This window comes from Aythya fuligula, chromosome 10 (assembly GCF_009819795.1).
Source record: "Aythya fuligula isolate bAytFul2 chromosome 10, bAytFul2.pri, whole genome shotgun sequence".
Lineage (NCBI taxonomy): Eukaryota > Metazoa > Chordata > Aves > Anseriformes > Anatidae > Aythya > Aythya fuligula.
This window is the reverse complement of record NC_045568.1, coordinates 362,765-381,201: the sequence shown is the minus strand read 5'-3', so window position 1 is coordinate 381,201 and position 18,437 is coordinate 362,765. Positions and strand designations below refer to the sequence as shown.

Here is an 18,437-nt window from a genome sequence, read left to right as displayed (position 1 = left end):
AAAAACTTTCATTAAACTTTATTAGATCAAATCTGTATCTATAATGCAAAACTGGACCATCAGCAATACAGTGTGTTGAACATGATGCTCAGTGGGTTGCTAAACGATAGTCAGTACACAAACGCAAGTTAATATTTTGAGATTCACTGGCAAGTTCATCCCAATGTTTTGAAAGAATATGCAATTTAGTAAACACATGATCCAAAAGGAATCAAGAGACAAAAACTTATGGTGGGCTATTAACTTCTTGCTCCACCTACTCTAATTTGATTAAATAATACATAACTTTGGGGGATGTGCTGGATTATTGAGTGCAGTGACTTATTTAGTTATTACAATTTTGTGTCTAGCAAATAAAATCCAAATATATAACAGTTCCACCAGAAACAAATGCAAGTCTTGGTCACGTATGTTAATATTCACTGTGCTTACTGTTGAAATCTTTTTGTTGTCTCCTTGCAAAAACAACCAAACTAAATAAAAATCAAACTGTTTTAAAGTAATTTATTTGAAATGCTTCCAGAAAAGCTTAAGGCTATTATTTTAACAACTACACACACACACAAAAGTCAATACACACGTTCATTCTTTCTTTCTGTATTTAAACTTTCCATACTTTTTCTCTCTTTTTAAACATTTTGCTGAACATGTTTTATGAAAATGTTTTATCATCTTTCCTACTCCTTTTCTTCTATAAATCTTTAATTTCTCTTCCCTTCACTGACATACTCATTCAGCTCTAAAAATGAAGCAGTTGAAATAAATTACAGAGAGTGAAACAGAAAAAAATGACTTAAAAAAAAACAACTATAAATACAGAAATATTTTCTACAGGGTAAAAGTGACTTTTTTAAAAAATAAAAATACCTTGTTTTATATTGCTTATAATCTTGCCACACTGACTTCTGTACTGTACATCAGTATATATATGTAAGATACTTGATATTTACTATTTTCTGTAAACTTACAGAATAAACATTTTTGGCAGTAACTTAGTTTTTCTACTTTTGTTGGTATGAATATTTTGCACAGGTACTTTGTGTAATAGCAAAGATCATTTAAATTTATGAATATATCAGTTTCATAGCTTGACATATTATCATTTATCATGGGCATTATTTCTTATACAAAGAAATAAAATATTACACATGGATTTTGGAAGAGTTAGAGATGTTCAACTGAGTGTTTTAGACTGCACTTTTAAGTGACTCATCTGCTTCTCATCATAATGAGTAGACTAAATCAGCCACCAGAAAAAACAGTGACATTTCCAATTACAACATGAGACTAAATGTAACAAAAATAAAATTTGACAAAAATATAGGGGATAGAATATATCCTAAAGGAACAGTAATTCCCTTTTTGTTTAAACTTTCTCTACATAATCCCATAGGGTATATAATATTGTTACTTACTTTAAAACAAAACAAAGCAAAACAAAAACAAACAAAAAAAACCATGTAAACAGACATTTACAGAAAGTTAAATGTTTTTAACTTTAGTTTAAGTGGTGTTTAAAACCAACAGTGGAGGCCAGTGGAGTGCAAAATGCTGAAGAGAGCCTATGCACAAGCAGAAGCTTTTTTCCACTCTTATCCTATTTGGGATAATAGATGCATATATATATATATATATATATATATATATATATATATGTGGCACTGGAAGCAAACCAGCTTATTTACAAATACCCAGTATTCTCAGCATTTCATTTAATTCAGTGCTGGCTGTGGAGGTTGTGTTGTGGTAGGATTTTTTATTTGTTTGCTTTTCAGTTTACTTTTTTTTTTTTTTTTAAGCATGATGCGCTTTGATAAGTAAACCATAGCACTACGCTGACCACTTTGACTTACCAGATTTTTATGTTCAGTTGATGAATCTTAGTAGAGTGCTTCACTTAAAAAAATTAGTCCCTAAAGAGTCACGTCTCACTCTTTTTAGTTCTTATTGATTTAAAACCACAAGATCTCAGAATGGCTATTGCAAGACCGTTTTCTTTTTTGTCCCAGAAGCTATATTTTTCCTTCTTCTATGCCTTTGTGAAAACTTATGATCTCAATACCATCCTAAAACTCCATATTAAGTACATATCTTCAGCTGCCCCCTTAAAGGGCGAATAGAATACTTAAAATTATGAAAGATTCTTTACGTAATGTACATACAAACTGTAGTTGAGAGATTCTGTTTACAGCAGGACATTCAGAATAACTGATCAAGTACCTCTTTCATTCATTGTATTTATGGAATATAACCACAGGGTGTGAGTTGCAGAAGATTCCTGCTTACATAAGTCAGCAGTTACAGTACTACATTTAGTCAAGTACTATACAAGAAGGGCTGCATTGACATTGTCACAAAAAACATTTGAAAAGTGCTTCTCCAAATGGTTCCATGTATGGAATGCAAATACTGTACAGGTAAGACACAGGTTTTGTTCTGTGAACTGTAAGTTTTTGTCAAACATTGGTTTCTATTTGTTTTTCATTTTCACAAGAGTTTGTCTGTTCCATACGGTCACAGTCGATGCTGATCTCACTGGTGTCCATACTACAGTCTGACTCACTGTCTGATTGGTCCATTTGCTCAAGCGTGGTTTCTCCCTGGGATACTCTGCTTCCATTTGGTGACAAAATAAAATGTGCTTCTGAGTTCATCTCTCCAGCTTTTCCTGCACACATGACTTTTTCTTTGGCCTGCCGGATACAATTAAGCCACTGCTGTTTGTTGAAGGAGTCATTGGCTTGCAGTGAATGAGACTGGCTTTGAGATCCATGTTTGAAGCTGACTCTAAAGAAATTTCTGACTGAAAGAAACAATATATAGCAAATGCTGAATGCTTTGGTTGAATGGATGTTGTAATAGAATATAGTATATTTAAATAACAAGTCAGCAAAATGTTTGACTTTCAAAAGTTTGTATTTCTTGCAAATACAGTGTCAGACCAGAGAGAAGAGTCTGGGTATCTCCTTGTTCTGTGGAGCAAGAACACAGAACAACACAAGCACTTCTAATAATTTCTTATTGCTGGATTAAACAATTTTGGTTCTGCCATGCATTAATCTACCTGTAAACCTTTAAGTGAACCAGCAAGATGAAGTTCCTCCCACACTTCAAAGTCTCTCCTCCTACTTCTCTGCAAAGCAGATACCTACTTCACTGAATACTGTGCCATGTCAGCTGGAGACTACCTCATCTCTTCCAATTCATTTCACAAATAAAGTGAATACACACACAAAAAAAAATAATAATCTGAAGTTTTCACAAGATTGGTGAAATTCAAAGGACTCTTGCAATGAAACAAGTATCTCCAGAATATGCTTACTTGCAACTTTTACCTCTTGACATTGAGAATACCTGCAGTCTTTACAATGAGCACTACGTTAACTATCTGCCAGTTGAAAGACTTCGTTATGGAGTAGCACTAAGTGTCTCCATAATAAAAGAGAAGTCAAAAAGACTAAAGCTTATCTTAACATTTCAAAACAGACTTGCTTATAACTGCATGGTTTTGCCACTACATTCTACATACTTCTTCCCTTCCCAATTCAGTACAGAAGCAGGTGTGGGGCAGAAATCCCATTATCAATATAGTGGACTTTGAGAAACAATCTAAAAGAAGTAAGTTACAATATCATAAACCAGTTTAAAATAAGAATTAAGATTTTGGATGTAGATGATGTGGATTTTAGAGTAAACATGGCAATAAACATGTCTCATTAGCCTGTATCTTAAAGTTATAACGATCCCATGTGAGCAAATAAAGATGTTTTCATACTTCTCTCATTGTTGCTAAATGCACCACGTATGGATCCACCCAGTCGCACTTCTCCATCTTGCAATTCTTCTAGCAAAAGATCCCTTATTGGAATTGGCTGTCGATACAGTTGGTAGCAGAGCTGTTCATTATGGGTGATAGCTCGAGTAATCACCAAGACTTCTTGGAAGAGGAAGACGTGCAGTTTCTGTTAAAATATATATATATATATAAATAATAAAGCATTATTATTATTTTTAGAACATCATTAAACCAGGTTTATTTAATCTCTAGTATGTTATAACATTGTGTATAACTTTTTGCCATTATGCAACATGAAGGTATCTTGAAAAACTATTTATAACAAAATAGTTTTCCTTACCACTCCCTTGTTGTTCTTCAGTTCACCATGACAACATAGAACACGTGAATTATCAATCAGTGAATCCCTTTGGCCTTCTTCAAGATAAATAAGTCTTTCTTTGTAGTATTGGCATTCAGATTCACCAGTCTTTATGTTAATGTCAGCCACTATACCCTGAATTATGTTTATCTACAGAAAAACAATGAAGACGTGAACTTAAATTGTACAGTCTGACATTCAGAGCTTTTTCTGCTTAACTTGAATTGTAGCTGCAACAAAATAATTTTTAGTAAGTTTTTCCTGAATTTTATGCACACCAGTCTGTAAGAGAATTAATATTAGCAACAGAATTAAGCAGACTACAATGTGTAAATAGTAATTTCTGTTTCTTAACATGTGATTTATGAAATACATCATTTCAAAGACAAATAGCGTTCTACTGAAACAGAGTACCACAAAGCTATATAACACGATTGAGATAACACAAGAAATATCCTTATTATATTTTATTAAACAATTACCCATTACAAATACCACAAGATCTTAAAATATTTCAAATGCTTTCTTACCAGACATAATGTAGAAAAACAAACCTTAGAAATAAGCAGAAAAACTCTGAGCTATTTACAAGTGTTTTTTTGTTTTTGTTTGTTTGTTTGTTTGTTTGTTTTGTTTTCGGGGGCTGCTTAAAAGAATACTCAAGGGGGGAATAATACACTTCATAAATTACATGGAAACATGAGTATCCAAGCTTTGAATTTACACTGCAGGCTTTGAATTTACACTGCAATTTGGGGAAGTAATAGCAAACCAACAGTGGTTAGGTAGATGCGTTTCAAAATACACATTTTCAAAAAAAAAAAAAAAAAAAAAAGATGATATTCATTTATTCATTAATTTAGAAGTGCATTTCAAACAAATCAGCTAAACTCATTTACTCCCAAATGGATGTTTGCATGTGTGTACTTGTTTATATATTACAAGATTATATCTATTTATGGGAAAGGATAGAAAACTCAGAAACCATTCAAAGTATCTGAATCAGGTCCATTTCCTTTAATAAGAAGTTTTAAAGGTTTGGATTTAGTACTCTGGTTCTACTTCAGTCAATACAACCCTATTCAGAATTTTAAAAATAAAAATGATAACTAATAGATGATAACTAATCTTGATTCAAAGGTTATGTAAGCACTCGAGCCAGGGTGTTAACTCATCTAAATCATCTTAAACCTAGAAGAAATCTCTACATTACCCAACTTAGACTAGAATGGAAAGCAACATTGAAAGAAATAAATATAAAATGGACAAGAATCATATGAGCTGTGGACACAACATGCCACTCCATACCACCACTACCCTCTTGGTTTTTTTTGTATTACTTGTCTACTGAAACAGGATTTAAATGGGGAGGGGAACTAGAGGTTTCCTATACTACTTGCAGCTGTTCTTGTCTTAACATTTCCATAGTTTTTAGAGTATTAATGTGAATAAAATGCTATACATCTAAAAAATCATAATTAAAAAAATCCAACAACTCACAGCTTCTTCAAGGTGCTGTTGATCTGGATGATCATTTGGTGTGTGTCTCAAAATCTCTCTGAGCAGTAATGGGTATTTAACCAAACGGCTTCTTGGGATGTCAAGGAAATGCCAAAGGTCCAGCTTGCGACTAAAAGGAGACTCTAAGCAGCGCTGCAGGAAATCTTGCACTCTGTGATCTTGTTTCTTGTGATCCAGTAAGGCTTTGGCTGCTACTTGATTGCTACAGTAGCTATCATAGGAGTTTAGGCATGGGAGCTGAGGGAAGGAATAAATTATTCAGCAACTGAAAAGATACCATTTGCTATATAGAAATTTCCAAGGGATTCAGAATGTCAAAACTGATACTGAGAGTCTCAGTATCTGGAGGTTTATCCACAGTTTATTGATGATAATGCTTCCAACATATATAGGGTTTCCAGTGATCCTCCGATGGCCTTGTTCATCTTCTAAATTATTCAGAAGGTCTAGCTAATCACTCAGTTCCTAGAGATCCTCTACATTATTCCGAAACATTAAGTATATCTGTGACTGAATGATTGAGAACTACTTATTACAGGCAGTAGTAGAACACAGAAGTCTGATTTTAACTAATAATTGTAACAAAAGCTTAGAAATGAGCACCCCCAAACCTGGTCTGTTTTAGATAAACAATAAAGTGATCTGATACAGATCTTGCTGTTTGACTGGAACATATTATGAAAGCATCTCTATGCAATTGGATTTACTCGCTAAGAGTATGTTTCTTCCATCTCCCTGCAAGACATTTTGTGATTAAAATACAATTAACATGGGCTTGTAAACATAGCAGTGATCTGTACAACCCCTAAGAAAAAAAGGAATTGTATAGGGCAAAGAGCAATATAGCGTTTATTCCTACTAACTTACACAAGATTTATTTGTTAAAGGAATAGCTAATTGAGTATCTGGTATCTGATGGAGATGACCTTGTAATCTTTGTTCTGTCGTACTTCTCTATAGTGCCCTCAAAAAACTTTACCACACTAAGATGACAGAACTGTGCCTTAAATGTGAGAAAAGAAAAAAAAAAAAAAACTAGCTTAATGTTGGTTAAAACAATATAGCCATTTACATATACATATTTTATATTGTATAATGGTATACTGTATAATACATAATGTATTTACATGCAATTACATGTAAAATCTTCTACAAAGGAATACAATCTCAGATATTTGGACTGAGAGAAGTTCACTGGTGTTCAAACATAACAAAAATAAAATTAAATTATGCAAAGAAAACGAGAGATCATATTTGATACTTAAAATTTTACCATTAACTATTGTAGTGATCATGTTGCTCATGTTTACAAAACACCATTATTTCACACAGAGCTTTTAAACATCTATTATTAACTAATCCCACAAAAATTTTCAGCCTCTTTTCCTGCTAAATTTGAGTAATAATATCTTAAACAAGAGCTCTTTATTCATATTATGAGCAATTGTATCAGCAAAACTAACAAAACCTGTTTTTCCATGTCTCTGTTATGTAGTGAAGGACAAACCTACCAACTTTTTCTTCTGTCTGCCTTATTTTAACAAACTTCTAGGAAATTAATATTTTTGACAGCACTAATGACTATCTATCACCTTGACTGGAACAGAAAGATATTAAAAAATGACTGTATGGAGCCTTTACACGATGTGACTGTTCAAACTTCATTTCCCTTGAAAATGAGGGTACAAATCAGGGCAGATTCTTAAGTGATCTACATCAGATAAATAGAGTCTGACTCTTGATGTTTATTTGAAGAATGTTAAGTAGTGCTCATATCCTGAATAGCAAGAGCTTTTAAAATCACATCCTAGCCTAAATCTTTCAAAGAAAATCCCCCAAAAGAGAAAATGTTTAATTATCTCTCTAAACAGTTGCCTTTACCTTTCAAAAATACTTTGAGAACATATTTTTGAAATGTTATTTTAGATATGGAAATTGTAAAAACTACTGTAAATTTTAAATAATTTAGTTAATAGTTAATACTATGTTGCAGGTCCAAACTAAGTCCCAAGATAGATTTTAAATCTGTCTTACCCAATCCACAAGGATATGGCCAACGTGTTCTGTTGATCCATCAGATTTCCTGACTTCTTGAAGCCGCCTAAGAAGATCTGTTCATGATTAAAAATAGAAGAGAAACATCACTTCATGAACCAGATAACTATAAAGCTACTTGTAATAACACAGAAAAGATTGAGTTTTACCTTCATGTAAAGGAATTAGAGAGTCCAGTGTTCCAAAAATTTGGTTCAGCTCTTGCTCTGTCATTATGGAAAGTTTAAGCATTGGGTCATGATAAGCCTGAAGATAAAAAAGGAGAGCTCTGTAATTAATATATGACTGGCAGCTATACAGTTAGTGATAGCATTTACAGCTCCCCATAAGTAAAAATAGACCTACTGCTGAGCATATTTTAAAGTTTCAGAAGCATATCTTAAGCTAGCCATGTAACATTTTTTTAATAATTAAAGCACCGCATTTAAGTTTTTCAGAAAGAACGGGGAAACAGAAGTATGTTTTTTTCCCCCTTACCATTTCAGCATTGTAAAAAGCAGGGATTATTTTAAGAGACAAACAACTGAATGCTGCTGTTTTGCCTCATACCCCTAAGCTTGCCTCCTCAATCCTCACCCCCCACACCCTTTTCTTTTAAAGCAAACCTTTTTCGCTAACTTCAGATCTTCTATCAAGTCTTCCTCTCCCTGTGCGAGTTCAAAGATAGCCTATAAAAAGACACAAATATAAACTATCTTTATTTAATCTTTACTCAACTGTAAAATTTGACATTATATTCTGAACAGCTGTCTTGATACCACATAGCAGAATCTCTGCTAAATCTAGTTGCAGAAAGAAAATAAGCCTTAATTCCATAGCTATGTAATCACATGCAGAATCTTTAAAAATAGCTGTATCAGATTGCTCATAAAAAGCTTATCTGAAATAGCCACAGAAGTAATTTTTTTTTTCAAATAGATGTGCGTCTAGATGGGGGAAGGCTATCTTCAGCATATTATGACTCAATTATATCTTTAGTTTAAAAAATACCATTTATGCAACTGGTGGCATAGGACTTTGTTGTGTTTCGTATAATACATCAGTAATAAAAGTTCTGGGTAGGTCGAAAGATAGATCTTTAAAACATTTCTTTGGTTGTGAGCACTTTTATTTTGATAGCGGTTCATTATTTTGTTATGAATGCTGAGCTATACTTAACTGTCTGCTGTTACATACTTCTCTCAAAGCAGAGTTAAGACTTCATAGCTGGCAGATTAAAAATAACCACACTAACTCGCTAGTTTACCAGAATAGCACTGTATTTACTTATTACATGATTTCATTCTAAACTGGGGTACATGAAAAGTTAACAGCATTTTGGTCAGTTAAAATTAATATTACAGTCAAGGCTTTAAACCCTCATAAATCATGGAAGAACATCTTCAGTTACTGCAGATTCTCGTAGCTTGATAATATGTATGCATGGAAGGCTTGCCATAGTGTGAGGTAATTGACAGCACATGCCTGGAAGTGGGTCAGATACTGTGCTGAAGCATACAGAACACAACGCAGAACCCTTGCACAGAAACTCCCTTGAATACAGCTCATTTATCTGGGTTCTATGGAAGGTCCCGGCTTCTGCCCCAAGACAGTAATGAATGTTAGGCTATGCAAACAGTTTCTACAGTTTATTTTTAAATAAGCTGCCTTTGAAGTAGTTAATTTTCAAAGTTATTTCTGATGAATATTTACACAGCGTTAAAATCTACAAAAGAAATGCCTGATGTTGCCATTATTTGGTTTATGACTTTCAGTCCCTGAAACATTTGGGGAGAGGATGTTACAAACTTTTCTGATACAACTATAAATTTCTATAAAACTTAATAATAAACCATTGATACATAAGCTTCCACTAGTTTAAAAGCAGTAGCCCTCCATTATTGATAACATATCTAACATAGCAACAAGACCCTTAAGTATTTCTGTGCAAATGGATTTACAATGTACCAATAAGCTCATGATTCAGAATTTCCACTTCTTGGCTACCTCACTTGCCTGTAGGGTTTCTGTCAAGACAAAACAGTTCAACCTAGTCATTACAATGTACTTTTCCTTCTGCTGATTTCAGTGGGAGCTTTGTCATGGCTATAACACAAACTATTTAGATTTTGTCTTGTGCAATACATTTAGACTAACACTCGTTTTTTTTTTTGCTTGCAAGATACATTGTTGATTAGTATTTTATCTTTATAGCACTGAAGATTACCTCAAAAACAGTATTTTACTACAGGGAAAGTTATTATGCTATTCTGAGCATAGGTATCACATGATAAATACCTGTACTTGAAATAGCATGCTCACTAATCATTATCAGAACAACAAAATGAACAACAAAATATCAACCATCCCTGCAGAAACTGTCATAAAGAGCATGTACACGTACGCAGCCAGAGTATCATGTATCAGTAACTTTATATTTATTATGGAAATATGATGGGCTGGTTTTAAGAAAGAATATATCAGTCTAATTAAGGCTGAATTATAATTCATAGGGATGGAATTCTGTTTCTAGTGGAGATGGTGGTCTTCTCTTTAGTTTCAAGAAAGCTTCAAGTGCTATCTTTATATTGACCAGTATTTCTCACTCCATGCTTTAACATAGACTTTTGACCATAACACCTATGTTAAGAAATATATATATACCTCTTGACGCTTGATTTCTTTAGATGTAAGCATGTGATTGACACAAACATCAAAGGTCTCACTCCACAGTTTGCTGTCTCTCCGCTTTGTGTTAGCAGGCGGCATACTTCGAGACCATGGCCGTGGACTGAACAGATCTGGGCGACTGTCACTACGGAAACTTATAGAACGCTGGAAATACAAAGAAGAATATTTTCTGTTGTTTACATCAGATTCACACCGGGGTTTTTTTTGTTGTTGTTTTGTTTTTGTTTTGTTTTTCCCAGGAGGAATTATATACAAAGTTCAACCATTTCTAATAATTCTTACTGTGACCTTAACAGCAATGTTTAGTACTGGGAATGTAAGAGATAATTTTAAGACATCTTTCCATAATGCCAATATTTCCATTCCTGCATTGAACTCTGTCTGTATCCTGTTCTCAACATGGTTAAAACTACACAATATTCATATACCATGCAACAAGAATGAACAATAGGGATAATGGCAGACTGGTACAACAAATCAACATGACTGATCAAAGTTTCAATTCAGTAAATAGTCAGACATGAATCATTCATGCATAACACAGATCCATCTCATTAGATCCCTAATTCTTAGAAAATTTAGAATGCAATTTTTAGAGACAAAAATTAGCGTGAATATTTTTTCACTCGTTTGAAAGAAAGAAAACTTTACACAGAAGCTCCCAGAAGCTACAACAGCATAAATTGCTGGATAAAACCAAACCCATCATCTTGTGTTTCAACTGGAAGTCAACCTGTTTTATCACACTATTGTTGGGTTTGTTTGTTTTTTGGGGAATGGGTTTGCTCAAAGATGGCTGGACTGAGATGCAATAGGTCTTACCTCAAGGATATCAGATTAAAAGGTATCTTATATCAAACACTAATTAACGGTTTAAAAAATAAATGATTTCTCAGTTGGGCAGAAAGAAGGTTCATAAAGTGAGGCTGTCGCTAGTACATACCTTAGTATCTTGCTACTTGATGGTAATATTTTATTTTTTGTAGGCTGTCAGAATCATGAAAGATTCCATTGGTATCACCATTCTAGATATGTATATAAGCAGGATACAAATTTTAGTGCTTTGATGTTCTACCTGATCAAACTGATTTTCATACATGAAGAAAACCTTTAAAACGGTAACTTCCTGCCTCCTCAGATGAATCATTTAGAGCAAGAAACTAATTCACATGGAGAGGTGTGAAATGGGATCTGACTGAAAAGAGAAGAACAATCACATTATCTTTAAAGAAGTATGCTAATATTCATATTTTAATGTTTGTGATGAATGGCAAACCAGATTCCTTTCATATCACTTCTTCCTCTTTATTTCTTTGTAATTGACACATTTTATTTAAATTCTATCAGTGCAGAGAGCAAACTATGAAATACTAGTACTGAAACTATGATAGCATATTTATTAATATTTTTGGAGCCTCTAACTGAGATGACGTGTACCAGCATCTCTATCTTTTATGTGGTTTGGTCGTAATCTTCATTAAAAACAAAGTCTAATTTTAAGTGAGACATCTGAGTGTTTAATTTACCTGCAGACTCTTAGAAAGAGCTCAGGCTATGGATGAATACTTTATGCTCTCACTGTGTTATTTTTAAAAGACTCCTTTCTTGTTTTGTTAAAATTAGAGACTTTTATTATGAGGTCTTAGCTCTGAAATATCTGGAGTATTCCAAATTGTTGAAATACTCTACATTTTTGTTGTTATTTATAACCTGCCTTATGTAACACAATCATCTTTCAATTGCCATGGGCAAGAATATTAAAGCAAATAATTCTCTCCATTTCCATGTTGAAAGCAGTATATACAAAGCACAATATTTGAAATTCTCCTCTGAAGATAACAGCCACGAAATGCTAGCAATGCCTATAAATACAGTGTTTTGAATTATCTGAAGATGTGATATAAACAAAAAAAAAAAAAAAAAAAAGCACCACAGAAGTGATTTTGAGCTTGGAATTGACAAAACTGCCAAAAAAAAGAAGCATGCGCACACACACTCGCACATATATATACCAACCTTCCAGAACTTTGCAAATCAGGTGCTAGTCTCCCTTCAAAATTTAAGAAGATAAAGAAACGTACATGAAAATTGCATGCTTAATTTATACTTGTTATAATGAAGAATCATGGAACCCATTATTTTCACATGCAAAAGAAAGATTAGGAGAAAGAGCCAGGTTGTCCATCCACAAATCACCAATTGTGAGAATGCAGCCAAGCAGAACTGTTGTCATTCCATGACCAAGGTGGAGTGTCCTTCTCCATGCATTCCCATATATACCCTCCAGTATATAGCTGCTTTTTCATGCTAGTGATTTTTAAAGGCATGCTTCATGTTGAATGAAGAAAATAATTATAATGAGAAGCACCAGACAGACTGATCTTTAAAATAAATGCCTTGACCTTGAAACCTTTTAACAAAATGTCATACATCATGTTACAAAATGGCATGCACCCTGTAATAGCAAACAAACTCCATAAAGTGTGTTGAGAAAAGTAAGCTCTCACATCCACTGAAAGTACTATTTCTCTACACTGCATGGGAATGCTCGATACCATTCTGTACAGCACTACATTGTGTTCCTTTGGACAGAAGGTGACAAAAAGGGCTGAGACTTGGCAGAAAACTAAACTCCCCAAAGTCCTGCTTGCTTACCTATCATCTCTGTTATCTGGGCACAGTAAATATCCTATATTTGATTGATTTCTCTCATATTTCAATTATCACACAAAATGTACCTTGCTTTATATTAGTAAGATACATTGGATTAAGAATAATTATTAGTGGAAAAGTACAGAAATGTTTGGACATGTTTTTAACAAGGAGAAATTTCACATCAAGAGGCTGTGGTCTCTTTGTCTTGTTGCCTGATATACTGACTTAACTTGGTACACTGAAATCTAGTTAGGAAGGGAATCACACACTTCAACAAGCTTATTTTAACATCTTCCACTGCTTTTCATAGATGTTCTAGAAATTGACTCATAAAGCTATGAAGAAAAAATAATGCATCACCAGGGAAATACTATTTAACAGTAAAATTAATGCTTTGTCACTCAAAAGTCAAACAGATCTGAATCTCCAATGCTGTAACTGACAATAGAAAGAAGATGTAAAGCTGTTGTATAAGCCTCATTTAAAAAATCCACCAAATAAATTCTTTCAATAAAACACTGATATGTTAAGACAAATGTACAACATCATTGTAACCATCTCAATACTAATACTTTACACATTTTTTTTCCAAGTAAACAGATGCATATCAATTTAGTGGTCTTTAGACGTAAATTTAGACCTAAATTTATGTTCATCTAGCAATTTTTAAAAACAAATTTAAATGTACTGTGATGGTAATCTTTTGTTTGCAGTTGCCCTGAGGGATTAAAAAAAAGTTCCATGAATCCTATGAAGGAATTGTAGAAATGTCAAACAAACAAACAGACAAAAACCAACATGCCCAGCATAGTGGTTAAAAATGACGTTCATTAGAGTCTCGGATCATTAAAATTTTCATATAATTCCAAAAATTAGAGAAGATAGGGAAGAATCAGGCCACAACTCCTGATTTTATTTACTGTATTTATCTGACTGCAATAACTTCCACTGGCTATTACCAGATGATTACTATGAAGGGTCTAGGTGTTACTGATGTTCAACTCCTACAGTTAACAAATCTTAATTTCAGCTGTGCTAAAGCAAACAGCTTTATGTACTTGAAGAGGTGGACTACAGATCAAAGTCACAGCATTCAGAACTGATGTCAAATGTATTTTCTTAATAATTTTTAGAAATTTGTGGTGTGTCTAACAAGAAAAAAATAATTTGGACTCCCTATTTAAATTCAAGACACTCTGATGAAAATTGAAGTTGCAGAGGAAGCTAGCCAGACAATTTTTCTCATCAGCTGGAATTCGTTTTCTGATCCTATTTTCAGCTTTTAAGCCTAACAGCACAGCTGTGAGTAAGACCAAACAGAAACAAGCAGATCATCATGTGGTTTGTTACTTGACATTCTTGTGTTGACAATAATGTGCAAAATGGTAATATAGCTGAAAACATAAGGCACACAAAAATCAAATACCTCTATAATTAATATGCAACACAGCAAAAGTTGCTAAGAATATCTTAAAAGACACTACACATATCTCAGGTACAGAGGTGTTTTCTCTTCAACCTGCACACAGAAAATCCAGTTCAGTAAGGAAAATTATGCACATTACTTTCATTCAGGAAGAATTATGTAAGAAAGTTTGTTTGAAATTTCATGAAGGAAATTCAGAATTTTCTAATTCTTTTCACTGATGCTATTGGTGTGGTCTTTTTGTATGGATGTTTTATTGGCTTTGTATTTGTTTGTTTGTTTGTTTTCTCCCCAGGGAAACAATTAGTTTGTTTTGGATTTTGTGGTGGTGATAGTAGTTTTCCTCGTTTTACAGACACAGAACAGCAATGTAAGAAGTATGATTGGTTTGTTTTTTTTTTTTTGTCTGAAAAAAATAACAATAAAGATACATGAAAATTCATCCAATGAGAAAAATTAATACTTTTTCCTTTACAAGTATTATAAAATTAAAAACAAAATAAAATCCTGTTCTGTACTATTCCACAAGACACAGTGACAGCTCCATCAATGCACAGCAAAGTTTATTTTTAAAAATAAAAGCAAAACATTAACATAGGGGCTCTACATGCTCCCCAGTATGTTTCCAGCTAATTTCCACTGAGGCACCTGAGTACAGAAGATCAGCCATTTTTTTCCTGTTCTACTGCTGTTGACAAAAATCAGACAAAAAGTCAATTTACAGCCAGCCATGAAGACAGTTTTGAGAGACTTCACCAGCATTCATCACCTGGAAATAGACTCAGACCAAAGATTTGGAGAACATAATACAGGTCGATTTCGCACTGCAGCTCCTTCAAACATAGTTACTTATGGAGGAGAAGGTATCAATATCACTGCTTAATCTGGTTAGAGGCAGACAGTTAATTAAAATATATTCTAATAACCACCAGGAACAGACGAAGGCAGAAATGTTCACAACAGTAGGACTTCTAACAAACTCACAATTACTTTTGTAAAAATTTGCCCCAAACCACATTTATGTAGCTCTCACTAGGATCTAGGAAGGCTACTAGTACGTGCATAAAAGAACAGGTTGTTTTAATAGCCTAAATCAGCCATTATTAAATACAATATTGTATTGGGAAGCCCCATCTCACAGCCATTCACTACAGAATGACAGCACAGTCCCTTAAATGAGAACAACAGCTGCGGAAGGCTGCAAAACGGGAAGTGCCGTGCTCAGAAGCAGTTTAGACAAAAATTAATTCACTTTCCACACGCCTCACAACTGGAACTAATGTAGTCCTTTCAGGGTCAGGCCAATTTTTTCCTACAGGCAGACTGCAGAGGAGATTTATACACCCCAGGGAATACAGGCATCTCTGCTCTAGTCACGCTACAATATACCTTCTGGATCCAGCCCAGACTGAAGGGAGTTCAGCCATTTTGCCTCTCCTCCAACCCCATAAATGCAATTATGGTATGCAGATGTCTGTGCTTTCAGAATAGCAGGAATAGGAAACAGGAAAACCAATGTTAAAGAAGTGCTGTAGTATCTGTTTTTGAGATACTACTGCTACAGAAACATTGTTTGGTTTCTTTCCCCATGTCTTTTTATTTAACAGATAATTTCAATAATGCTCTAAGCTACTTTTTATTAGATAACAGTTTTAATACATTCAAGATATTTTTATATTTCCCCTCTTCAAAGAAATTAGCATTTTAAAGTAAATTTCTTTAGACTGCACGAATGCTTTCTTACATAAACTATTTTAAGAGAAAACAGTGCTATTTTTTTTCCCAAAGTTTTCTAGGCCAGACCCATAGCAGTATTTCAGTTCCCAACTGTTTCTCACTCATGATAATCATTAGGAGTTGAGAACCCAGATGTTTGAAGTCTCCAGGTCTGAATGCACAAATAATTCATAAATTCAAGTAACATTTGTCTCTATGTTAAATATCATGCACTTAATCTGTTGTATGGAAACTGCAACTACAAAATTATTTAGTTTCTAAATTGCATTTAAATATGCTTGCCCTTGAACAATTTTTATCAGCAGCTTTGGAAAATGACTTTTTTTTTCCCCAATTGTTCGCTACCTCTTTGTCTAGGGAAGTTCAAAGTTCACTACACAGAAGGAAATTTAGCAGTCCTGTATGACTAGCTGTACCAAAAATAACATTTTCAAGGAAACCCATCAAAATTAACAGGAAGTGTCATGGAAAACTCTGTTCTTCATTGAATTTAGAAAGCAACTGTAATACTTTAATATAGAAACTTCTATATGCTACAAGGGTAATAGTTTTCCTAGTAATTAAAAAACCATCCATTATCTGGACAGATATGTTGTTTTTGAAGTAAGAGTTTTGAGTTTTTAAATTGAGTAACTTTGTGTGAGCACCACTTTGAGTGGCACTTTGTTACATGGTCTAAACTTTTGGGTAGACCTTTGTGGTGCCAGGAGTTGGACTTGATGATCCTTATGGGTCCCTTCCAACTCAGGATATTCTATGATTCTATAGTCATAAACTGCTTAAACCTGTTTGTCACATTCCATTGGTGTGTGCACTCATATGCACACAAGTAAATGGACTTCCCATTCCTGTACTAACCCTAGAAGAAATTGTGTGCGTCTGTATGTGTGTTTTCCCTTTTTAGAAACGCAGTTTAATGCAGCAGTGCAGCTACTGTTATTACCTGAAGTGTTTGGCTGAACCGCTTCAATGGAGTGGCCCTTACAGGAGGGATGAGACTTGCTAGTGATGTAACTCTGGAAAGAGGCTTGACCCGCTTGTTACTAGGCTCCTGTAAAGGCAGAAAAATGGGGGAAATGTGAGCATAATCAGTTAAATACTGCTGTGAGTTTCACTGGTTCTTCTAAGGAAGCAATTATAAAATAGAAGTTTGTAAGCCTGGTATATAATTAGAGTAGTATATAAACAACAGCAGTTTTAAAAGCTGACAACGACAGATTACTCTTGGCTGGTAAATACAGATCCTGGAAACAGTTGAAATATATCATCATGGCTGGTGGCAGGGGAGGGAGAAGGATGAAGAGACAAAAATATGTTATTACATTAACTCATTCTTAAAAAAAGACAGACATCTTCAGCAGTGCTCTGCAGCTAATGCATCTTATGACAGTGTTGTCATTGAAAGGAATACTTTCAGATAAAACCAATTAAGTTTGTTTCTTTGCCTTCTGCCACTGTCAGCATGTGACTTTATTCAGTGAAAAGTATTTCACTCTAGAAAATATAATTCAGACCAATTTCTAACTTAAATGTCCAGTGAGCGCACATTCATATAGAAATACCTCCATATACAGACAAATAATGTTTACATTATTTTTTCTATTTTATGCAAAAAAGTAAGAAAAATCTATCTACCGTAAAGCATTCAACTAAATATTTTTCTTTTCATATATAACAGCTCTTATGCCCTGTTTAAGTAACGTATAACCACATCAATGTAATATGACAACTATCCTGCAGATTTTAAAAAAAGTAAACAAATGATAATGAAAGAAAAAATTGTTATAAAAGCATAAAAATAAAACTGTTACCCTTGGCTTTCTAACCTCTGACATTTAATGGATCTTGAACAGCACATGCAAAAGGCAACTTTTGACAGAAAAGTAGGCAAACCTTCCAAGTGACGTTAAAAAATCCATCTAACATCATATTTCAAGGATATCCTAAAGCAGGTCATCTTTCTTTTTCAGCCATGGTTATTGAGTTTGTGTAGGTTTCCTATGTCTCCAATTTCCTATACGTATCTTTTGGAAAATGAAGCACACCTATTAGCCTTTTGTTCTAAGAGCCAAATCCTTCTGGAAATAATGCAGATTTATCATCTTTCCCATTGAGGAAAAAAAAAAAAAAAAGGCAGCAATGATCATCATCTGCATTACTGGCAAGAAAAAGTCTCTTCCATTAGCACAGCAACAGAGGAAAGGTGAGAAGCAGCT

The 18,437-nt window shown here is 33.9% G+C and overlaps 1 protein-coding gene across 4 annotated transcripts in view; it reads right to left on the bottom strand.

The window, feature by feature from the left end:
- Positions 1–1,780: 1,780 nt before the first annotated feature.
- The window catches only part of ARHGEF3 (Rho guanine nucleotide exchange factor 3), a 132,132-nt gene continuing 115,475 nt past the window's right edge, over positions 1,781–18,437 (bottom strand). For 3 of the 4 annotated variants that reach the window (XM_032194153.1, XM_032194151.1, XM_032194150.1), the window contains 9 exons: positions 17,165–17,272; positions 10,377–10,547; positions 8,339–8,401; positions 7,883–7,979; positions 7,713–7,789; positions 5,658–5,915; positions 4,137–4,307; positions 3,776–3,962; positions 1,781–2,803 (listed from right to left, as the gene is read on the bottom strand). In XM_032194153.1, the coding sequence (XP_032050044.1) occupies positions 2,457–2,803; positions 3,776–3,962; positions 4,137–4,307; positions 5,658–5,915; positions 7,713–7,789; positions 7,883–7,979; positions 8,339–8,401; positions 10,377–10,547; positions 17,165–17,272 (1,479 nt within the window). In that variant the 3' untranslated portion in view covers positions 1,781–2,456. Of the gene's footprint in view, positions 2,804–3,775; positions 3,963–4,136; positions 4,308–5,657; positions 5,916–7,712; positions 7,790–7,882; positions 7,980–8,338; positions 8,402–10,376; positions 10,548–17,164; positions 17,273–18,114; positions 18,319–18,437 lie in introns of those variants that run through there. The other variant, XM_032194152.1, reaches the window with a different exon arrangement.